At 44.6% G+C, this 24,389-nt stretch overlaps 2 protein-coding genes across 2 annotated transcripts; both read left to right on the top strand.

Moving 5' to 3' along the window:
- Nucleotides 1-1,388: 1,388 nt before the first annotated feature.
- cip2a (cellular inhibitor of PP2A) lies at nt 1,389-7,550 on the top strand. The gene is made up of 22 exons (XM_029843081.1): nt 1,389-1,681; nt 1,921-2,023; nt 2,137-2,284; nt 2,582-2,694; nt 2,809-2,903; nt 2,977-3,073; nt 3,708-3,830; nt 3,913-4,058; nt 4,308-4,383; nt 4,484-4,723; nt 4,847-5,009; nt 5,083-5,200; nt 5,388-5,487; nt 5,552-5,670; nt 5,744-5,909; nt 5,995-6,069; nt 6,155-6,265; nt 6,359-6,555; nt 6,673-6,786; nt 6,863-6,945; nt 7,029-7,168; nt 7,235-7,550. The coding sequence occupies exons 2-22, from the start codon at nt 1,922-1,924 to the stop codon at nt 7,379-7,381; spliced, it is 2,673 nt and encodes an 890-aa protein (XP_029698941.1). The 5' UTR covers nt 1,389-1,681; nt 1,921; the 3' UTR covers nt 7,382-7,550.
- Nucleotides 7,551-7,613: 63 nt separating this feature from the next.
- chrnd (cholinergic receptor, nicotinic, delta (muscle)) lies at nt 7,614-13,666 on the top strand. The gene is made up of 12 exons (XM_029843082.1): nt 7,614-7,863; nt 8,787-8,932; nt 9,123-9,167; nt 9,241-9,350; nt 9,507-9,662; nt 9,875-9,984; nt 10,197-10,397; nt 10,696-10,807; nt 10,963-11,077; nt 12,986-13,196; nt 13,283-13,401; nt 13,484-13,666. Exons 1-12 carry the CDS (start codon nt 7,722-7,724, stop codon nt 13,664-13,666), a joined length of 1,650 nt encoding a protein of 549 aa, XP_029698942.1. The 5' UTR covers nt 7,614-7,721.
- The last annotated feature ends 10,723 nt before the right edge of the window (nt 13,667-24,389 follow it).

Below are 24,389 nucleotides of genomic sequence, written 5' to 3'. Positions count from 1 at the left end.
CAAACTGAGGAGATCTTTGTGTGCGTCAATCAATCAATCAATCAATGAAGGAGAGGAGAGGAGAGGAGAGGAGAGGAGAGGAGAGGAGAGGAGAGGAGAGGAGAGGAGAGGAGAGGAGAGGAGAGGAGAGGAGGGGAGGGGAGGGGAGGGGAGAGGAGAGGAGAGGAGAGGAGAGGAGAGGAGAGGAGAGGAGAGGAGAGGAGAGGGGAGGGGAGGGGAGAGGAGAGAGGAGAGGAGAGGAGAGGAGAGGGGAGGGGGGAGGGAGGGGAGGAGGGGAGGAGAGGAGGGGAGGGGGGAGGGGAGGGGGGAGAGGGGAGGAGGGGAGGGGAGGGGGAGGGGAGGAGGGGAGGGGGAGGAGAGGAGGGGAGGAGGAGGAGGGGAGGGGAGGGGAGGGGGGGAGGGGAGGAGGAGGAGGAGAGGAGAGGAGGAGAGAGAGGAGAGGAGAGGAGAGGAGGAGAGAGGAGAGGAGGAGAGAGGAGAGGAGAGGAGAGGAGGGGAGAGGAGAGAGGAGAGAAGGGAGAGAGGAGAGGAGAGGAGAGGAGAGGAGAGGGGGAGGGGAGGAGAGGAGAGGAGGGGAGAGGAGAGGAGAGGAGGAGAGAGGAGAGGAGGGGAGAGGAGAGGAGAGGAGAGGAGAGGAGAGAGGAGAGGAGAGGAGAGGAGAGGAGGGGAGAGGAGAGAGGAGAGAAGGAGAGAGGAGAGGAGAGGAGAGGAGAGGAGGGAGGGGAGGGGAGGGGAGGGGAGGGAGGGGAGGCGAGGGAGGGAGGGGAGGGGAGGGGAGGGGAGGCGAGGGGAGGGGAGGGGAGGCGAGGGGAGGCGAGGGGAGGGGAGGGGAGGGGAGGCGAGGGGAGGGGAGGGGAGGGGAGGGGAGGGGAGGCGAGGGGAGGGGAGGGGAGGGGAGGGGAGGGGAGGCGAGGGGAGGATAGGAGAGGAGAGAAGGAGAGAGGAGAGAAGAGGAGAGGAGAGGAGCTATTTTTAACTAGACTGAAATAAAACAAAAATAAAGCAAAAACCACATCAACAGGTGTGACACCTAAATGAAGGTCGTTGGTTTTTAAAACGGCCAACATAAAAAGCAATGACTGTCCTGAATCTTTGCAGCCAGTTTGCACCAGCGTGGATGTTTGTGTACTTGTAGGACTGTACTGATTAACATGTTCACCAAAATAAATGTATTTGGTAAATGCATTCATTGTTGTTGGCAGATGATGGCAGGTGTCTGAATTAACGATCAGGCCCAAGTAATCTACGGGCATTGAAACACTTTAAAATTCAGATGCAATTTTATCTCATAGACTGAAGAAAGTTGGAATATACGATCTATAAAATCCATTTATTCAGTAATTATATTCCTATTTTATAAATGGATTATTAGCTCCGCCTTTCTGAGTCACGTGGTTGGCCTATCTCAAAATACTGGCACGTCGAGTAAATGTATACTTTCCGTAGCGCAAAAGAAATGCCTCTTTATTGATTTCTTAGCGCATAAATTATTTTAAAAGTTGAGAATATAGTCTGGAAAATTAAAATCCTGCAATATATGTGTTAGTTGAGCTCTCCGTAACCGACCGGAGTTCCCTCCCCTGGAGATGGTACGTTCTTCACCGTTTCGAAGCTGAGGGCGCGAGGAAGTAGCTGCTGTGGCCGGTTGTTGACGTTTGCCTGACAAGAAACAGGAGAACAGGTATTATTTACATAAATCACGCTCTTAAATATGTCACAAACAGCTTTAGGAAAGTGGGAAATGACTTACAAGCTTTTTGACTGAACAATTTTTCGTTTTTTGTCATGAAACGTGCATGCATGTGTAGCATGCGTTAGCATAGAGTCCCCCCAGCAAGATGGGCGTTATAAAGCGGTAATTACATGTTTTGAAGGCGAATGTTTCAACCTTTTCTTCGCTGCTTGGACCCTGATCTATAGGATGGACACATCTACGTGCTTCAAGTCTCTGTTGCTCGCGATCCAGCAGTACAGGGAAGCAAGAACGACGCAGAACGCAGCGCAGCTGCAGAGACAAGTGGAGGTGAGCGTCAATCATGTTGAACTTTGGGTTTTAACATTTCACTCAAAGGGAGACTCATTAAAGCATCAACTCTGCTAGCTGTGTCTCTAAAGTGGTTTTTGTCTGGTTTTTAGGAGTTCTCAGCCCTAAAATGTGGCCCGCTGCTGTCCTCGGGTCAGGTTCTGCTCACCGAGTGTATGAATGGTCTGGTGGAGCTGGCAGGAAACCCAGTAACCAGTCCCACACTGACCAGCACCATCATCTCCCTACTGGCTCAGCTCGGTACTTTATCTGTGTACATGTGGCAATGCCATTGTGCATTTTTTTGTTTGGCTGCTTTATGTTGTGTCTTTTTCGATTATTCTCCACTTTAAGGTCAGAGTTTATTATTGAATTACACTTTATTGTATCTTCCTACATGGAGTTTGCATGTTCTACTCATCACCTTGCTGTAGTGATACTGGTTTCCTGTCTGGGTTGTATTCCCACCGCTTGCCTGATCATTTACCTTTGGCATTTATCAACAGCTACTTTGTAAAACGTACGTATTTGAGTTTTTTTGCCGCTGTCTGTGTCCAGCATGTGACGATGCCAGTCGGGAGATTCTTCACTGCAGCTACAACTGCACCAGCACCCTCGCTGCCGTCATCCAGCACCACAGCACCACACCAGGAGAACCCTTGGTCCTACAAGTAAGCTCGACATGTGCCACACTAACACATGCGTTATGTGACTAAAAATAACTATATAAAACGTGTTGCATGAATCTATTTAACGGTATTTTAAGTCTGTTGTGTATGATGTAGTGTTTGCAGGTGCTTCAGAAATTGACATATAACATTCGGATCTTCCAGTCGACGAATCACGTCCACGAGCTGATCACATTTCTTGTGGCGAACATGTAAGGACCACATACATCACTAGTGAAGGCAGGTTTGTGTCCTATAACTAATAACAGTACTTCTGCACCATAGCCAGTCAGACAAAGATGAGATTATCCTGCCGTGTCTTGGCCTGATGGCAAACCTGTGCCGTGACAACCATTCGGTGCAGAGCCACATCAAGTCTCTCGTGAGTGAACCTGTTAACTGGCTGTTTTTATTCCAAAAAAGCAACTACAGTGATCCCTCGCTATATCGCGGTTCATCTTTCACGGCTTCGCTGCTTCACGGCTTTTTTTTGCGAGTCGTTCGTTGCAGTTCTCAAATATAATCGAAGGTGGCATATCCGTTTATAAAAAATCTTCTTGCTCAGAAAAAGAAAGAGCGCCAACAACTACCCATAACGATGTTCTTCTCTCGGAGAAAGACTCCTGCGCCTTCAGTAGAAACAGACGCTCCAGCGGAGCGGAGTCAGGACGAAGAGGCACAGCTGGGACTGAAATACGCCAGTGACAATGTTTCCAACCTTGTATTACTAGATTAAAATTATTGTTTTAAACAAGTTTTGGGCTTTAAAACAGGTTTTGATTTTTGGTTTCATTCTATAGTTCAGTATTGCATTGTAAAATAATAAAAAAAAATAAAGCTGACTACTTCACGGATTTCACTTTTCGCGTGTTATTTTTGGAACGCAACTCCCGCGATAAACGAGGGATCACTGTATATGAAATGTCAAGATCAGCCTCTGGTATTGAAGCTTCCGTATAGTTGTTTCATTTTGCAAGCTGATGCAGCATAACTCACTGTCTACTCTGGTGATGTAGGACAATGTGAAGTCTCTCTACCGCACTTTGATCAACTTCCTGGCCCACAACAGCCTGACTGTGGTGGTCTTTACATTGTCCATACTTGCCAGCCTCACGCTGAATGAGAAGGTTGGGGAGAAGGTAGGTGGGACGCTGTTATCAGAACCAAAAATAACTGTTTTATCAGTGTCTCAACGTGTTTTTTGTGTGTTTTTCCTCTCAGCTGTTTGATGGGAAAAACATCCACCAGACTTTCCAGCTTGTGTTCAACATCATTGTGAATGGTGACGGGACCGTAACAAGAAAATACTCTGTTGACCTCTTGGTTGACCTCTTAAAGAACCCCAAAATAGCAGATTACCTGACCAGGTACACGCACCTTTTTATTCATTTCAGGGGGCCTTGAACATTGATGACCTTTAGTAGTAAAAATGTAAATGTACCAGAGCAGCACAGCTGCTAATTCTGCTAATTCGAATTCTCATCTGCTGCCCTCCTGGCACCTTCACACTTTTCTCCAGAAACTGACATTATTATTATTATTATTATTATTATTATTATTATTATTATTATTTTGCTGTGAAGCTCAAAAGATTCAACTGACTTTCCCCTTTATAGGTATCAGCACTTCACAGCGTGTCTGTCTCAGGTTTTAGGCCTTTTGCAATCAAAAGACCCAGACTCGGCAGCAAAGGTAACAAATGCGCTGCTGTAATAATATAAACGGGCACAAACACGTTGGACGGTCGTGTTTCACACCTGTATTTTGGTTTGGTGTGCATCTGCATCTGCAGGTGCTGGAGCTCCTCCTGGCCATGTGTGGAGTCTCTGGGCTGCGTTTGCTGTTGTGTGAGGTGGTTTTCAGGCCCGCAGGACCCAAACTAAAAGTAGCAGCTCACAGGCAGGGGGGCGGCCCTGACGTTGGCCGTAAAGGTGACGCTGGCCTGGCCCTCGTTCAGTGGCTGAGCTCACCTGTGGATGGCGCTGAATCCTGCTCACTGCAGGCCCTGCAGTTGTTGACTGAGCTGCTGGAGGTGTGTCACCTTAGCAGGGTTTCAAGATCCGGAGTTCCTCTTTCCATTAGAACAGCTGTCAGTATCCTTTAATGCCTTGTTTTTTCATGTGAACCTTCTAACTTTTGTTTCTGTTGTCTTCAGGAGGCGTTGGGACGAGACACTGTGTCTGACTGTGTGCTGAGCTTCACGGAAATGTTGCTTCCAGTCCTGTTGGGGTTACTGAGGAGCGTCGATCCTGCACACGGAGACGCTCGCCTAAGAAAACAGTGCCGTCGCATCGCACATGTCAGCGGTCTGCTGCTCGATATCCTTTCAATGAGCTCCAAGTGCTGCTTCTATGTGAGAGAAGGTGTGTTTCAAAGCCTTAACGCTTTCACTTCTGTGTGCTGTGGACGCCACAAGATCTTTGGTATCCCAGCAGGTGAGCGCACAGCTCTGCCTCTCACAGGCTGGATCTCTGCTCTCCTGTTGTCATAGTAACAGTAACGAGCTAAGGTGAGCAAAGACTAAGAGCTAGATTACTGTCTCAACAGCTTTTAAGCCCCTTTTTAATTGATTGTTACTTTTAAAAAAAAATGTGCTGATTAATTTACCTCATTTGAGCCGTGCGTGTGCAATAACGTGATATATTTATCTACACTAACATCCGCCTGGCTGGTTAAAGCTGCAGTCTGTCTTTCAGTCAGTTGATTGCCGAAGCTTTGCTGAAAACTCTGGCGTTAATGAGCAAACTGAAGCAACATGTGAAGGACATGGAGACCAGCTTCTACAGGATGCTGCAGGTACATGCACACACTTACACACACTCAGACACCTTCTCTGATGCTTTCTGTCTGATCGGACCAGGACCAGAGGATTGTGACTCCCCTCTCGTTGGCCCTGACGTCCCACCACAGAGAGCGCGTGCAGAGGGGGCTGTCCTTGCTCTTCGAAGCCACGCCCCTCCCAGACTTCCCATCACTTCTGTGAGTCCCGTTTTTGGTGGCTACTTCTTTTTTGTGTCAAGGAGGTTTTTCTGTGAAGCTTTTGTGATTCTAGTTTGGGCGAAAGCATCGCTGCCAATAATGCGTACCGACAGAGGGAGGCGGAGCCTGTCAAACGTCTTGCAGTGCAGGACGTCCCACCTGCCACCATACTGGACACCTCCAGCGACTCCAGTAAGAGTGTCCAATGTCTGGTTGACAAGCTACAGACCGGTTTAGAGGTAATGTGGTCTGCTCTGGAGGCTGTTAGTTCTGCCCACATTGGTTCAGCACAGCTATGATGACAGGTTGGTGTTTTGTCTGTAGCTGCAGGAACACCTGAAGGATTCTCGTATCTCTGAGATCATCGACGTTTATGAACAGAAGCTGTCTACATTTACTGTGAGTAATGGGGACGAATCGGACAAATAACATTTAAAGCCTTTAAAAAAGGCATCTGTTAAAGTTTTGGTCCTTTTTCCATCAGGTGAAGGAGGATCGACTGCAGGATTTGTTGGAGGCGAAGGCAAAGGCTCTTTCTCAGGCCGACCGTCTCATCGCTCAGTATCGCCTCCAGCGGGCTCAAGCAGAAGCCGAGGTAACCTCCACAGGCCAGAGCTTCAGCTGCCTCTTCTGCAATAGTCTTGAATTTATGGCCCTCGTGCTTTGTTCTCTCCACGCTGGGGTGCAGGCCTGTAAATTGGGCTCCCTGCTGAAGGAGGCGGAACGCCGCGGCGAGGATCTGCAGGTCGAGCTGGGCAGCCAGGTGCTAGAGGTGGAGCGCTCCAAGGCCGACATGGAGGAGCTTCTTCAGCACAACGCCAGACTGCAGCGGGATTCTGAGGAGCACCAGGCCCTGAAAGGAGCCTATAACAGTCTGCTCAACAGGTCAGAACAGTTTCTGGGTGTCCGAAAAGAAAAATAATACAAATATAATTTGGATTATTCCATCCGTCAGGTGGATGGTTGTCTACATTACTCTACTCCGATATTATGTCATCACAGGTTCAACGAGAGTGAGCGTGTGTTGAAGGACCTGCAGGCGGCTCACAGCTCACTCTCCAGGCAGAACGACTCTCTGAGGAAGAACCATGAAAACCTGCAGCTGCAGCATGACAGGTAACAGCGGACGCCGTCTTGACACGTGCACGGAGGTCAGAGTGCAGCGGTCTCAGGTTCTGCCTCTGTCTGCCAGGATGGTGTCGGCGTTGGAGGAGAGAGAGGATGAACTCAGGTCCCTCCAATCAGATCTGCAGCAGAAACACAGTGACATCACAGGTGGGTGTGACATCATCTGCGGTTAAGAGGTCGTTTCCTTCAACAGCAACGTGGGTCTGTAAACATTCGCGTGGCTCCTTCAGGTCTTCGAGGTGAACTGCAAGCCGAGGAGGAGAAACTGAGGGAGAAGGAACGAGAGAGGGGCGACCTGGAGGAGACGGTGGAGGTCCTGAGGAAAGAGCTCAACAAGACGGAGCAGGCCCGGAAGGACGCCAGCATCAAGGTCCGGATTTGAAGCTGATCCGTTGATTGTTTTTGTTCAGCGATGGAGTAACTGGTTGATTTTCAGGCTTCGTCTCTGGAGCTGCAGAAGAGTCAGCTGGAGCAGAAGCTGAAGCAGAAAGAGGACGAGCTGAGCAAACACTCCGCCATGATCTCCATGATCCACAGCCTCAGCAGCGGCAAGATGAAGTGTGACGTCAACCTGTCGCTCTGAGGACCGAAGGAAAAATACCACCATAGAGACTTTATGGACTCTTTGTGTTGAAGTTGTTTTTATCTTTAAGTCACTCTCGATAAATTGTGTCTATCTTGAATTTTTATGTGTCTTTATATGTCCTCTTTTGTCATTGAGTAAATAAACACACAGTTTCTTATTACATATATATATTTATGAGCTTGTACTTTTTAATACCTCAAATTAAAAATAAACCTTAAATGTCTGGTGAACCAACATTTAGCCAGGCCTTATTTAACCACCGATACGCCACATTATAGATGACTGATATGGTCTCTCACCCCTGGAGGAGACGGGGGTCAGGCCCACCTGTCACGTGATGCCCGCTCCTCTATTTTTTGCCAGTGTGTTTCTGCAGCTGTCTGCTGTCGCTCTCCAGTCTGAGAAAGGTCGACCAGTATCAGTCATGGAGTTCCCAGCACTTCTGCCTGTTGTGTTTCTGCTGGTTTTGCTCTCAGCTGGTGAGTGTTTTGTTTTTTTTGTCTAAAAATTAACATTTTGGTGTGAATCACTTGCAAAATGTACTTACATTCAATTTTAGTTACTGAGGCAACATTCGAAGGCAGGATGGCTGCTGGTCAAATCCCAGGCTGATTAAACCGTAGAAGCACTTACTGTCACGTTTCTGCATTATTTTGGACGTTCTCTCTTGACTTTTAACACCTAATTTAGAATTTAAGATTTATTACAGTCCTTTGAGGATAAACTTTGTCTTTTTTTGCATTTATCTTTAATCCATATAAAATCATTCTGGTCTTGATCAATTTCCGATTAAAAAAACAGTTTATTTCATCATTTAACAAAAACAAAACTGCAATATCCCCTTTTTTGTTTGAAATGTTTCCTCTGTACTCATCAATTCTTTCATTATTTTTGATGGATCTTGCTGATGAAGTTTTAGAATATGCAAAATTTCCTGCTCAAATGACCTATAAACAATTATGACTTGTGGAAAATGAGAAAAAAATGGAACAAATCACCCCATAAGCTGATGATGAGAAGAAATATCAGGCGTAAGAGTAAATTCCCCCTATAAATAGTTATATTCCTCCATGTGTGGGCTGCTACTACAATTCAATTTCCCTACGGGGATGAATAAAGTAAATCTTGAATCTTGAAATATGCGTGCGTGTGTGGGGGGGTGTCGGGATGATAACCTGGTTTTGATCACAGGAAGTTGGCACAGGTGAGAATAAAAACAAATGCAGCTGTGTTGTTAACTGGAAGCATCCTGAAAATGACGGTCGTGTTTATGAGGCGGCGGCTGATACAGCAGCTGCCTGAAATCTGAGCCAGAGATGGAATTCAGAAGGAATGCAGTTCTCTATGTACCACAGTATCCAAGGTCTGTGTGTGTGTGTGTGTGTGTGTGTGTGTGTGCCAGGCTGTTGGTGCAGAAATGAGGAGGAGCGTCTCATCCACCACCTGTTCAAAGAACGGGGATACAACAAGGAGCTGCGTCCTGTTGAGAGACACCAGGATGCCGTCGACGTCCAGCTGGCGCTCACACTGTCCAACCTCATTTCTCTGGTGCGTCACTTTCAAAAAGACATTCAAGCCCAAATATTTCACAATCAAGGAGCTAGTATCGTGAATTGCTTAAATATATTAAATTTAAAGGAAAATTCACGAGATGTTCTCTGTATCATACACACTCAATGTTGTAGAAAGGCAGAAGGAGAAAATATCTTTAAATCTGATGTTCTGATGCTTTTTGCAGAAAGAAGTAGACGAGACGCTACTGACAAACGTATGGATTGAGCATGTAAGGAAATGATGAATATGACGGATTAATATTTCCGGAGTTTGCACAATTTCTAAAACTGCGCGTGTTTCAGACGTGGACTGATTATCGGCTGTCGTGGAACTCGACAGAGTTTGATGGCATCAGCATTCTCCGGCTGCCCTCAAGCATGGTGTGGCTGCCGGAGATCGTGCTGGAAAACAAGTGAGACTCGGCCCTCCTCACCTTTAGAAATATGGCTTCAGCCCCTTTATCAACATCAAACAGTCATAACAATGAACAAGTATCACGTGTCCTGTTATTTATACTTGAATTCGTTATGTTTAATACATTTCCGTGTGTGTACAACCACCTCCTCAGCAACGATGCCCAATTCAACGTGGCCTACTACTGCAACGTTCTGGTGGATTCAACAGGTTTCTGCTTCTGGTTACCACCCGCCATCTTCAGATCGTCCTGCTCCATCAGCGTCAAATATTTCCCCTTTGACTGGCAGAACTGCACGCTCAAATTCACGTATGCACGGGCAGGATTTTCCATTGCTGTTTGAAACGCAGACAAACTGTGACATGATGTTTTAAACTGAGCTGAGTCAAGATTTTATAGAATCTAAACACATATGAGAGGAGAAAAGGTGCAAAAATAAAATGTACGTTGAAGCTAAACTCTCCCAGTAGGAAAAAGGCTTTTTTTAAATTCTGAACTGCATTTCCCATGTTGCCTTGCAGCTCTCTAACGTACAATGCCAAGGAGATCAGGTTGCTCCTGAAGGAAGACATAGTCAATGAAACCAAGTGCACGGTTGAATGGATCGTTATTGATCCTGCAAGCTTCACAGGTAACCAAGTAAAGATTAATTTCCATTTATTTTTATTTTTTACTGCATACAGTCCTGGAGTTTGTGGGTGACTTTCAGTGTACTGGATGCTGTTGATACATGCAGAGAAGTTGTTTTCCCCAGAGCCTGAGCCTTCAGACTGGCTGCAGCTCCAACCAGACTGACAGTCATAACTTCATCACTTGTGTCTGAACTCTGGCTTTGACCAACAGAGAATGGTGAGTGGGAGATCATCCACCGACCCGCCAAGAGAAACACCTACAAACACATTCCCATGGAGAGCAACAAGCACCAGGACATCACCTTCTACCTGGTCATCAGACGCAAACCTCTCTTCTACGTGGTCAACATCATCATCCCCTGCGTGCTCATCTCCTTCCTGGCCTCGCTGGTCTACTACCTGCCCGCAGACAGTCAGTGCAGAGTCACAGAACGTACTGAAGCCAGCGTCAGGCAGATTAACAGTCTGGGACCTTTTCAGAATCACAACTACATGAACTGAGTTAACCTTCAACAGCACCCAAAGAATCAGACATTATAGCTGAATATCACGTCAGCACGGGACAACACAGCTAATAAAGCAGCAAACATCGGTGGTGGGCGGAGCTGAGGGGGCCGCCATTAATGGGGAAACATTAATTAGCTCCCCAACAGATTTTTGAATATATTTTATAAAGGATAATAAAAATGTGTGTGTGTGTGTGTGTGTAGGTGGTGAGAAGATGACACTGTCCATCTCGGTGCTGCTCGCTCAGTCTGTCTTCCTACTCTTGATCTCTCAAAGGCTACCAGAAACATCCACGTCCGTTCCTCTTATTGTGAAGTAGGTAAACGCACCATTTACTCCACATCACTTTAACTCTGAATGAGATATATTCTGCTTCTCCAAACTATATATACATTAGGGCTGCAGAACCAGGTGACAACCGGCTGAGATTTAAAAAATGGAAAACATCTGAGTGTGTTTGTGTGTTGAAGATATTTGATGTTCATCATGGTGGTGGTGACGGTGGTGGTGCTGAACTGTGTGGTCGTCCTCAACCTCCACTTCAGGACGCCGAGCACGCACGTCATGTCTGAGTGGACCAAACAGGTAAGACACACACATCCTGTTGTCCCTTTGTTGAACAGATGAACATCAGGATATATGAACATGTGACTTAATAACATATGAAAGAGGATATATGAACATGTGACTTAATAACATATGAACGAGAATATAGAGGATATATGAACATATGACTTAATAACATATGAAAGATATATGAACATGTGACTTAATAACATGAAAGAGGACATATGAACATGTGACTTAACAACATATGAAAGAGGATATATGAACATGTGACTTAATAACATATGAAAGAGGATATATGAACATGTGACTTAATAGCATATGAAAGAGGATATATGAACATATGACTTAATAACATATGAAAGAGGATATATGAACCTATGACTTAATAACATATGAAAGAGGATATATGAACATGTGACTTAATAACATATGAAAGAGGATATATGAACATGTGACTTAATAACATATGAAAGATATATGAACATGTGACTTAATAACATGAAAGAGGATATATGAACATATGACCTAATAACATATGAAAGAGGATATATGAACATATGACTTAATAACATATGAAAGAGGATATATAAACATGTGACTTAATAGCATATGAAAGAGGATATATGAAGCTATGACTTAATAACATATGAAAGAGGATATATGAAGCTATGACTTAATAACATATGAAAGAGGATATATGAACATGTGACTTAATAACATATGAAAGAGGATATATGAACATGTGACTTAATAACATATGAACGAGAATATAGAGGATATATGAACATATGACTTAATAACATATGAAAGATATATGAACATGTGACTTAATAACATGAAAGAGGATATATGAACATGTGACTTAATAACATATGAACGAGAATATAGAGGATATATGAACATATGACTTAATAACATATGAAAGATATATGAACATGTGACTTAATAACATATGAACGAGAATATAGAGGATATATGAACATATGACTTAATAACATATGAAAGATATATGAACATGTGACTTAATAACATGAAAGAGGATATATGAACATGTGACTTAATAACATATGAAAGAGGATATATGAACATGTGACTTAATAACATATGAACGAGAATATAGAGGATATATGAACATATGACTTAATAACATGAAAGAGGATATATGAACATGTGACTTAATAACATGAAAGAGGATATATGAACATGTGACTTAATAACATATGAAAGAGGATATATGAACATATGACTTAATAACATATGAAAGAGGATATATAAACATGTGACTTATTAGCATATGAAAGAGGATATATGAACCTATGACTTAATAACATATGAAAGAGGATATATGAACCTATGACTTAATAACATATGAAAGAGGATATATGCACATGTGACTTAATAACATATGAACGAGAATATAGAGGATATATGAACATATGACTTAATAACATATGAAAGATATATGAACATGTGACTTAATAACATGAAAGAGGATATATGAACATGTGACTTAATAACATATGAAAGAGGATATATGAACATGTGACTTAATAACATATGAACGAGAATATAGAGGATATATGAACATATGACTTAATAACATATGAAAGATATATGAACATGTGACTTAATAACATGAAAGAGGATATATGAACATGTGACTTAATAACATATGAAAGAGGATATATGAACATGTGACTTAATGACATATGAACGAGAATATAGAGGATATATGAACATATGACTTAATAACATATGAAAGATATATGAACATGTGACTTAATAACATGAAAGAGGATATATGAACCTATGACTTAATAACATATGAAAGAGGATATATGAACATGTGGTTTTTCCACTATAACACACAGACATACACACATCAGTATCAGTGTTCCAAATCCTGTTTTCTTTTTCTGCCAGCTCTTCCTCGAGCGATTACCCCGCATCTTGCGCATGTCCCGCCCTGCTGAGGCAGAGCCGTACTGGGATGGAGCGTTACCACGGCGATCCAGCTCAGTGGGCTACATTGCCTCGGCTGAGGAGTACTACAGTGTGAAGTCCCGCAGTGAGCTGATGTTTGAGAAACAGTCTGGGAGACACGGACTGGTGACCCGAGTCACACACGCTGCCAGTACGTTTCCAGAAACATTTAAACACATGAGATATAGAAGCATCAGTAGCTTCATTTGAGTTCTGAGCTTTGGTGTCTGTGTGTAGCTGTGAAACCACAAGAAGAGGGAGGAGCGAGCGATCAGCTGTACGCAGAGATCAAGCCGGCTGTGGATGGAGCCAACTACATCATTAAACACATGCGCAACAAGAACGACTACAATGAGGTCAGAGGGTTCAAACAGAGTCCTCAACCCAAATTCTGATTTAAAAAAGATCAAAAGTGGCGTAAATGTCTGATCCTTACAGGAGAAGGATAACTGGAGCGGCATCGCTCGTACAGTAGACCGACTCTGCCTCTTCCTGGTTACCCCGGTGATGACCTTTGGCACCGTAATCATCTTTCTGACGGGAATCTGTAACCAACCTCCTCATCTGCCCTTCAAAGGAGACCCGCATGACTACAGAGAGGAGAACCCACGCCTGCTGTGATGCACACACACAGCCAGGGCTTTTTCCATCCAGTATAATCCGGAGCGCCTGATGTATGTGTTAAATACAGAAATAGCACCCGTAACTGAGGCTGCACCTTTTAATACGGTGCGCCCTTTGGTCGCGAACATACGGTATATAGAACATAGGGCACGTTTGTGCGTGATATCACTCCGCGTCTGCGCAACGACCACAACCTCCTATCTTTAGTATTGCTGCGCCAACTGGTGGTCTTTTGGGTTGAGGGTAACGGTGATCTATATGTACCTATATGTAGCTATAGCGTCATTGGCCTCCACTCCAGCCACTCCTGGTAGTTCCTCAAAAACACTGAGTTTTTAGTGGATGCACAATCTGTGGAAGCCAACATAGAAACTTCTGAAGAGCCAAAGTTCTTGCAACAAAAATATAGTCCCCAATTAGGTTGTTTTGTTATCACACGACCCCGTCCCCGTTATCTTAAGAGAATATAAAAGAATGAGTGGAGACAGAAGAGAGAATGAGACGTTTTGGCGCGTGTCGCTCTTGATTTTGTGTTTATTTTTGCAGTAAACTTAAAGGAGGCCTTTACACTTTATGTTTGATTCCATTTAAGCTGATATTCCATTCTTGACATCTTTAAATTTACAGTATTCATGGGAGTTTTATTTGGTCATTTTGCTTCTTTTTATTTCCTATTTCCCACATTTATTATTTGTTTTTATTAGATTGCAATAAATCCTATAACATTGAACAGATTGACTAAAGTCAAATGACCTGCGGTTCCCACCGATAGCCGTCATTCTGATGGGTTTCTGCTGGTTGCAGCTGAAATATTCCAATGCTCTATGTCACAGAGACAGTAAATACTAAACCCTAAAGATTCTGAAGGCATGATGTAAAATAGGAACGTATAATACAGACATTTGAAGAGACAATTAAGAGAATGTTTCCATGGTTATAAGAGTGGCCGAGGAGCCATTTAGAACTTTATAAAGATGCATTGTGTGATACCAGGAACTAATTTAACTTCAAGGCGAAGCTGCTTCTGCTTTGTCGACCATCGACTGATCTCCTGAAAGTCCACCAGCGCTTTTTAAAAACAGAATTTTTCATCTATGGAGGGAGTAGACGGCAGATGTTTCCACAGATGCTCTTCACCAGTGGTCAGTGAGTGATGCAGCAGATGAGCGGGAGTTGACTGGCTTCAACCAGCTACTGACTCAATGTCTCCAGCCCATAGTGTGGATTCTCTACGAGATCAGACAGCAGCTTCAGCTCTGAACCCTGCAGCTGGTTCTGACACAGGTCCAGAACCCTCAGATGGGAGGGATTGGACCTCAGCGCCGAGGCCAGAGAGTCACAGCTGGTCTCTGATAAACTGCAGTCCTTTAATCTGAATGACAGATAAAAGATGCCATTTTACAGTTCTTGCACATACAGTCATCATTTAGTGTTGGTTCAGAAAAGCCGGCAGTTCCTTCTGCCACCATAAACCAGATCAGCTTTAAGTCTTTTTCATTTCAGTATTTAATTCACTGCATACCTGAGAGTCTCCAGCTTACAGAGAGGATCCTGCAGAAAACCACAGAGCAGCTTCACCCCTGAATCCTGCAGCTGGTTCCAACTCAGGTCCAGTTCTCTGAGATGGGAGGGATTGGACCTCAGCGCCGAGGCCAGAGAGTCACAGCTGATCTCTGATAAGCTGCAGTAGTTTAATCTGAAAATTGCAGGATGAGGTTATACGGTGCAGGTCTGCATGTTATCTGCGTCAGTACTAAACCTACGTTAGTTCTTAGTTGGGTCAGACCTGAATTCACGATATTACAAGGAATTTTTTTAATGTGGTGCATCACAGCAGTGTTGAGAACAGCCTCACTTCACCATCTTAGCAGCTGGTATATAGGTAGAAAAATGAAGACTGACCTGAGCGTCTCCAGTTTACAGTTTGGACTCTCCAGTCCAGAACAGAGCAGCTTCACTCCTGAATCCTGCAACTTGTTGTAGCTCAGGTCCAGAACCCTCAGATGGGAGAGGTTGGACTTCAGAGCTGAGGCCAGAGAGTCACAGCTGGTCTCTGATAAACTGCAGTCACTTAGTCTAAAATAACAATTATTTTGAGAGAAGACAAATAAAAAATCAACATGTACCAGAGCAAAACACAGCTTACAAGCAACAAACCTCTGGTCCTGCACCGGCTTATCTGCCGTATGTTTGTATTTTGGGTTCTTTCAGGGCGGTTGGACAAGATCTACACCGTATGTAAAGTGTGTGTGGGTCAAAATACCTTCCAGGTTTGTGAAACCACATTTCCCAATAGCACTCAACTCTTGTCAGGAGTTGGGACAAAGCGACCCACTCCTGACAGCTTGTGGGCGATGCTGCAGCGACCCTGCAATCCCTACACTCTCTGGTGAAACCAAATCAAAGGTTTTAGACACTGCTGGATGCTGGAAGGGTGGCTATAGTCTGGACGCATCGTTCCCCTGACTGCACATTTCTCCAACAATGATTGGCAGCTGGTGTCACTTGTTCTCCAGATGAGAGAAGGAAAGAGAGCCCCCCCACAGTGTGTTTGATTGCCCCACTGCAGCTCAATGCTGCCAGAAAACATTGCAGGAGCATCAATTCCCCTCAGGGCATCAACAAGGACCTCAGGAAAAGGTGCAGCTGCCACCTACTAGAGACAAGCACACTGAGCTGAGATTCAAAGCCCTCTCCTCCCAAGAGAAGAGCTTGTTTGTTGGAGGCTCTTCTGGGCGATACCTGGTGCCACAGCTCCAGCTCAGCCCGTCTCTGGAGCTGAGGTGGAGCTTAGCAAGTTTCATGGTTCTCCACCACTTCCTCTCGCTGAGGACCTTCTCAGCTGGTGGTTTCTGCTCCACCTTCCAAGTTGAGCAGGTGATACTTCTGCATTCCTGCCACCAGTGTCTCTGCAGAAAGAGTCTTCTCTACTGTTTTATATTATATTATAGAAAATTAGGATTTTTGGTTAATGTCTTAGATGTTGTTGACTAAGAGCAGGTTTTTCTTTAATAACATAGAAAGATTCGATGAGAAAAGAAAATGTATTATTTTATGAACTACTTCCACTACTATTATATACACATACTTCCATATTGTCTTAGATTGCAAGCTGCATTTATTGCATCGTTCAAAGAAAGTCATATTTGTGAGGAGAAAAACTCAAATAAGGTCATTTTCTTTAATGACCATTACAAAAGAAGGATGTGATGAACAAACAGATTTATCTAAAAATTTGTGAAAACTTATGGATGGAAACCTTTTTAAAATGGCTGCATTGTGTAGAATCGGTGTAGAATCAACTTGTTGACTTCTGATTTGGACTCCAATGGAAGTGAGGTGCAACAATTGTGGATGCTGAAAGCTTCAGATCTTCATGAAGGTTTCTGTGGTTGGACTGACCTGCTGCCCCTTTAAGAGGGAGGCAGGTTTGGGCTTCTGGCTGGAATGAAGCCACCTAAGATGAGAATGACTGCAGGCTTTCGGTACCAAGGTTTAACAGGGTGCTCACTTCACACTTGGGCTTTTCTCTTTTTTGGGATGGCTTTTCTCAGTAGAGAAGGGGCATGGCACACTGCAGCAGCTTTCTTTTGGGGTTTTCTAGTTTTCCTTCTGATCTTTAAAAGACAGGAAGAACCATTTTTGATTGGTCTGAATGTTTGGGCGGTTTTGTGGCCAGCCTAAAATAAAACAAGACAAATCTACAACTGATACTTCCTTTCTAGTCACTGATGACCATCCTCACATGGGACAGATTTCCACAACCAATTTAATTCTGCAAATCTGTCCTGTGTGGTCTTTTTTCTGAGAACTGTAACACTACGTTTATAACAAAGATCAAACATGTAAACATTTATTGTCTAACTAGTTACACCTGGGAAAGTACTGGACCATCTCTGACTGACCTGAGCGTCTCCAGCTTACAGAGAGGATCCTGGAGAACACCACAGAGCAGCTTCACTGCTGGATCCTTCAGCTCGGTCTCAACCAGCTCCAGAACCCTCAGATGGGAGGGATTGGACCTCAGTGCAGAGGCCAGAGAGTCACAGCTGATCTCTGATAAACTGCAGTACCTCAGCCTGGAAAACCAATAAATGGAGCAAATAAAAACACATTTCTAAATATGAAAATGAAGAGAAAAGCAGAAAATGTAAAGAAATGTAGAAAAGACCAACAGAGGCCTCCTGACCTGAGCGTCTCCAGTCTGCAGTTTGGATGCATCATTGCAGAAGACAGTAACTTTACGTCGGCATCTGTCAGGCTTTGGTTCTTTATTAAGATCAGCTCCCGTAGATGAGAAGGGTTTGACGTCATTGCTGAGGCCACAACTTCCCAATGACTCTTTGAAAGAAAACTACCAGACAGTCTGTTGTGTATGAAACAAAAATAGTGAGTCAAACTTTGGGATTTCTCATCAACTTATCTGAGAATCTACCTAAACACAAATGTAGCTCATTTCCTGGAAAAGCTAAATTCAACACCGTAGAGCAACAGTTTGAACGACCATCAGATCTGAAATGCAACTGAATTATTCTTAACATTTCTCTTATTTTAGAACAGCTCATAATTACTCAATATTTAAAATGATTATAGCAAATGGTTTAAAGAAACGTGCATCTTTTTATCTGTCTATCGGCTCTTTGGATATTTTGCATTTCATCCAATTTGTAAGATCGTGCGTCAAGTCTTAATTCAGCGATCCGATCGATGACATCAGAGTCTCTGGTTGCATCGATTGCCCTCAGCTTCTGTTCTATCTGCCTGTTTCCCTTCAAATCATTTTCACTGCACCTTTTGTTGCTCGTGATGAAGTTGCCACCTAACGGGTGTGGAAAGGCTCAAACAACTTTGTGGGTCACATAAAGGCTCCAAACGGAACCGCCACAAAGATCTAAAACACCCATTTAAACCAACGAGGCCGGCTGTTTTTACGTTGAACAAATGAAGCAAAATAGTCACGTGTCATTAGTTAAAATGTGTTTTTCTGTTATTTGAATACGATGTATACAAACAAACCAAAGTTATTTAATTATATGACAGTAATTTCATGATAGTCAGTTAACTTGTGGCTCCTATTATTCCTGCCTTATGTTGGTTTGTCTGGATTGACCTTTGAACTTATATCCAGCCAGTGTTGAACATTTCTGAATGAATTGTTTTTTTTTTTTTTAATTTATGGACGCTGCAATGGAGATAAAGAATTGAAGGAATGACCACTGGAGGGGGTATTGCTACCTGACATGATCGACTCGCTTGATTTAAATGCCGATGTCCGGCCCCAGAAATCTTTACTTACTCGGCCTTCCTGCAGTTCCTCACAGCTGGAATCAGGCGACGTCGTCCCTCATCTGAGGTGTTGTACTGCTGCAGGTTCAGCTCATCCAGAACCTCCTCTGACATCTGCAGCAGGTAGGCCAGAGCTGAACAGTGGAACTCTGACAGTCTCCTCTCTGATTTCCTCTCTGACTTCAGGAACTCTTGGATCTCCTGATGGACTGACTGATCCTTCATCTCCATCAGACAGTGGAAGATGTTGATGCTTCTGTCTGGGGAGATTTCATCACTGTTCACCTCCTTCAGGTTGTTGAGGACCTTCTGGATGGTTTCTGGGTGGCTGTCCGTCTGATCCAACAGTCCACCCAAGATCCTCTGATTGGACTCCAGAGAGAGACCATGAAGGAAGCGAACAAACAAGTCCAGGTGGCCATTTTCACTTTCAAGAGATTTCATTATTTCTCTCATGAGGAAGTCATCAAGAGATGTAACTGGATCGTTATTAAACAACCCAGCAAACCCGGAAAAGGGGTGTTGTTTCGAATATTTTAGAAAAGACTCCGTAATCCCTTTATTCTTGATGGTGTAACGGTGGAACATGTAGACGGCAGCCAGAAACTCCTGAATGCTCAGATGAACAAAGCAGTAGACTGATTTCTGGAAGATCACACTCTCTCTCTTGAAGATCTCTGTACAAACTCCTGAGTACACCGACACCTCGGAGACGTCCAGTCCACATTGCTCCAGGTCTTCTGAGTAGAACATGATGTTTCCTTTCTCCAGATGTTCAAACGCCAGTCGACCCAACTTCAGAAGGAGTTCTTTGTCAGCTTCAGTCAGTTTCCCTGGTCTCTGCTTTCCTCCATACTTCTGCTTCTTCCTCTTTATCTGAACCATCAGGAAGTGTGAGTAGAGGTCAGTCAGGGTTTTGGGCAGCTCTCCTCTCTGGTCTGTGGTCATCATGTCCTCCAGAACTATAGCAGTGATCCAGCAGAAAACTGGGATCAGACACATGATGTGGAGGCTCCTGGAGGCCTTGATGTGTGAGATGATTCCCTTGGACAGATCTTCATCACTGAACCTCCTCCTGAAGTACTCCTCCTTCTGGGAGTCACTGAAGCCCCGTACTTCTGTGATCCTGTCAACACACGAGGCAGGAATCTGATAGGCTGCTGCAGGTCTGGAGGTGATCCAGATGAGAGCTGAGGGAAGCAGGTTCCCCTGGATGAGGTTCACCAGGAGCACGTCAACGGACGATACTTGTGTGACATCAGAGATGACCTGATGCTTGTTGAAACCCAGTGAAAATCTGCTTTCATCCAGGCCATCAAAGATGAACAGAAGTTTCCAGACAGTCAGATCTTCTGCTCTGATCTTCTGTAATGTTGGATGGAAAACATGAAGCAGTGAGAGAAGACTGTGCTGCTCATCTCTGATCAAGTTCAGCTCCCTCCATGAGAGCGGAAGCACCAGACTGATGTCTTGGTTCTCCAAACCTTCTGCCCAGTCCAGACTGAACTTCTGCACTGAGAAGGTTTTTCCAACGCCGGCGACACCGTTGGTCAGAACCACTCTGATGTGTCTCTGTTGCTCAGATAAGACTTTGAAGATGTCCTGGCACTTGATTGGAGTGTCCTGGATGTTCTTCTTGGAGGTTCTCTCAAGCTGTCTCACCTCATGTTGTGTGTCCACCTCCTCACTTTGTCCCTCAGTGATGTAGAGCTCAGTGTAGATCTTGTTCAGCAGGGTTCCACTTCCTGCTTCATTAGTTCCTTCAGTCACATGTTCACATCTTCTCTTCAGACTCATCTTATGACCTTCTATCACCTCCTGCAGATCACCTCCTGAACATAAGTAAACCAATGATTTCAATCTATAATAAATCATCAACACAACTGCAAATTCATGACATCACAAGTTCAATTTTATATTGAATAATTTTACTTTGTTTGGGCTTCATTTCAGCATCTCCAGATCTGCTTCCAGATTGTGAACAAGAGGACTCTCCTGGTGGAGCTGACTGGTCCCAGTTTGATAGGATGTGCTCCCCCCTCTCACTATGAAACACATCTCTATTAGTCCTTTGATTTATAGGATGAAAGAACCTGATCAAGACTCAATATTGTTCCAGCATTTATGTCTGAATTCATCTTTCAGTTTTAAACATGATTCTTGTTTCTAATCAACAATATTCACATTAAGTCTGTAACTATATGACTGTCTGAGGTTTAAGTGTTAAACATCTCCAATAATAAACTCACAACCTGCTGCTGTTAATGTAACTAACAGCTGGCACACAAACACATCATCACGCTTTAGTTTTCTTACATTTTGTCTGAACTTCTGAAGTCTATCATTCCATCTTTGGACCGGTCACTCTTCATGGACACACAGCTGGGCACTGTGGACTCTGCTCTGTCCTCGTCCATCCTGAGGAAACATCAGAAATAGTGATGAGACTGTGATGAAGGTAAATAATCTGTAGAGGTTGTAGTTCAATAATCCCAATTCACTGCATTTTTATCAAACAGGAACATTTCAGATCAGGGGGCCGTTCTTCCCAATCACACCTCTCCAGGTCTCACTGTCGCTGCCGACGTGAGCATTGTAGTCACCCATGAGGACGAGGGAGCCCCCAGGAGGAGCACTCTCCAGCACTCCCTCTAAGGACTCCAAAAAGGGTGGATACGCTGAACTGCTGTTTGGGCCACAGGATCCGTCCCCCCACCCGAAGGCGAAGGGAGGCTACCCTCTCATCCACCGGGGTAAATTCCAATATCCAGGCACTGAGCCAGGGAGCAACCAGAATTGCCCCCCCTGCCCGTCGCCTCTCACCATCGGCAACTCCAGAGTGGTAGAGAGTCCAACCCCTCTCGAGAAGACTGGTTCCAGAGCCCTTGCTGTGCGTCGAGGTGAGGCCGACTATATCTAGTCGGAACTTCTCAACCTCGCGCACCAGCTCAGGCTCCTTTCCCACCAGAGAGGTCACATTCCATGTCCCTAGAGCCAGTTTCTGCAGCCGGGGATCAGACCGCCAAGGTCCCTGCCTTCGACCGCTACCCAACACACAATGCCCCCGACCCCCCCTGGCCCCTCCTGCAGGTGGGGAGCCCACGGGAAGGGGGTCCCATGTTGCCTCTTCGGGCTGTGCCCGGACGGACTCCATGGGCAGACGTCCGGCCACCAGGCGCTCGCCAAAGGGCCACCGGCCTCCAGGAGGGGGCCCCGGTGACCCGCATCCGGGCAAGGGAAACTTGGCACCAATGTTGTTCAGCATCATTAGGGGGTCCTGGGCTACGCTTTGTCTGGTCCCTCACCTAGGACCTGTTTGCCATGGGTGGTCCTACCAGGGGCATAAAGCCCCAGACAACGGAGCTCCCAGGATCATTGGGACAGGCAAACCCCTCCACCACGATAAGGTGGTAGCCCAGGAGGGTATTGGAGTTCTGTGCTCGTCTCAGATTGTCCATAACAAACATCTTGTTCAGGCATAAAGGCGTCCACATGTGCACTTGGCTCCTGGACGTCTTAGGCTGCAGATCGATGATTGACTTTGTGGTCGCGTCATCGGATTTGCGGCCGCATGTTCTGGACACTCGGGTGAAGAGGGGGGCGGAGCTGTCAACTGATCACCACCTGGTGGTGAGTTGGCTCCGATGGTGGGGAAGGATGCCGGACAGACCCGGCAGACCCAAACGTGTTGTGAGGGTCTGCTGGGAACGCTGGAAGAGTCTCCCGTCAGAAGGAGCTTCAACTCACACCTCCGAGAGAGCTCTGACCATGTCCCGGGGGAGGCGGGGGACATCCGTATCTAAATGGAGAGCTGGAGCACTCTGCAATGATGGATATTGTTGGGAAACTTTAAAATATATGCCTAGTAATTTTTGTGAGATGATGTTAACCCATGTAGGAAAAATGACCAGTTAAAAACAGAAGCAATTTTCAGTTTTAAAAGATTTACCACACTAAAATTAACATGGGAGATAATGGGAGCGAACGCCTGACATGTTGGTGCACCGTTTCATTTTAAGGACCTGATGAATTTCATTTTTCACGATAGAAGAGGCTAATACCCACAAAATGATGTTTTGTATGGTTGTGAAATGTTCTAAGGCAGAGTTATGTGGTTCAGAAAACCTTACTTTAAAGGTGAGCCTTGAGGTCCAATACCGAACTTTAAAGGGTGCCACACAAACACATCATCACGCTTTAGTTTTCTTACATTTTGTCTGAACTTCTGAAGTCTATCATTCCATCTTTGGACCGGTCACTCTTCAGGGACACACAGCTGGGCACTGTGGACTCTGCTCTGTCCTCGTCCATCCTGAGGAAACATCAGAAATAGTGATGAGACTGTGATGAAGGTAAATAATCTGTAGAGGTTGTAGTTCAATAATCCCAATTCACTGCATTTTTATCAAACAGGAACATTTCTAATCCATTCTTAATAACAACTGAATCAATAAATCAGTGATGTCTCTGTATCATTTTCATGTTTTCAGAGTTTAAGCTGCTTTTTTTAACTGTTCCCTGCAGTGAGAAAAGAACTGGCACCTTTTCCAGCCCCTCATCCTGCAGCACTGAATGTGCTCTAAAGTTCTTTCCAGAGCAAACGTCTCTGCACTTGCAGCAACGTGTTGTAGTCATGGATCCGTGAGGAGAACCAGATACAGGAAACGCCCCGACTTTGATCCCAAAAACCCAACTGGTGGCCAACGGTGGTCCGGCAACGACGGGGACGCTGGTCCATCGGGCCGACAACACTGGTTTTCCACAGGCCAACATGGTGAAAGGACTGTCTTCAGCTCAGCCACTAAATGATTTGGTGCTACATAAACATACTAGTCAGGACTTTTTAACTTCCCTCCTTTGTTCCCCTCTTCAATTATTTCTATAATCCAAGTCCTCAAAGATCACTGCTCTATTTAAAATAGATGAAAGAAATGACACCCACTCCTGCATTTCTGTCACAGTGGTTCCACAACATAGAACAATAAACCACTGGGAGAAAACGTGCAACATGAACCCAAAATCCTGTTGGTGTCCTGTGATCCTGTGTGGATTTATTTATTTAGTTATTTTTAAGGTTTATTGTCTTAAATTGGTCCGGCTGAGAGATGCTAACTTGCCCACGATTAGATGTTGTTTGACAGGTAATACCAAAATATCCAGCTGTGACCTGGACTGTTGAACAACTCTAATAACTCTAAGAGCTTTTCACCTGTCACAAAAATGTTGCTCTTCCTGCTTTGTCTGAACAGAATACTTTCACTTTTAAAACCTAATCAACAGATTTATGGCGTATATATTACTACCATTAAAGCATTCTGGGATGGTTTAAAGTTCTTTTAGGATCAGTAGCAAAGAGCAGAAACATAAACTAAACTTCACTTAGAAAGACTATTCAACTATAACTAAAACCAGACTATAAGAAAGTTAAATAAGA

This window comes from Takifugu rubripes, chromosome 10 (assembly GCF_901000725.2).
Source record: "Takifugu rubripes chromosome 10, fTakRub1.2, whole genome shotgun sequence".
Taxonomy (NCBI): Eukaryota; Metazoa; Chordata; class Actinopteri; order Tetraodontiformes; family Tetraodontidae; genus Takifugu; species Takifugu rubripes.
The sequence above is the reverse complement of the archived record's forward strand: the minus strand, read 5'-3'. Positions and strand labels throughout refer to the sequence as shown.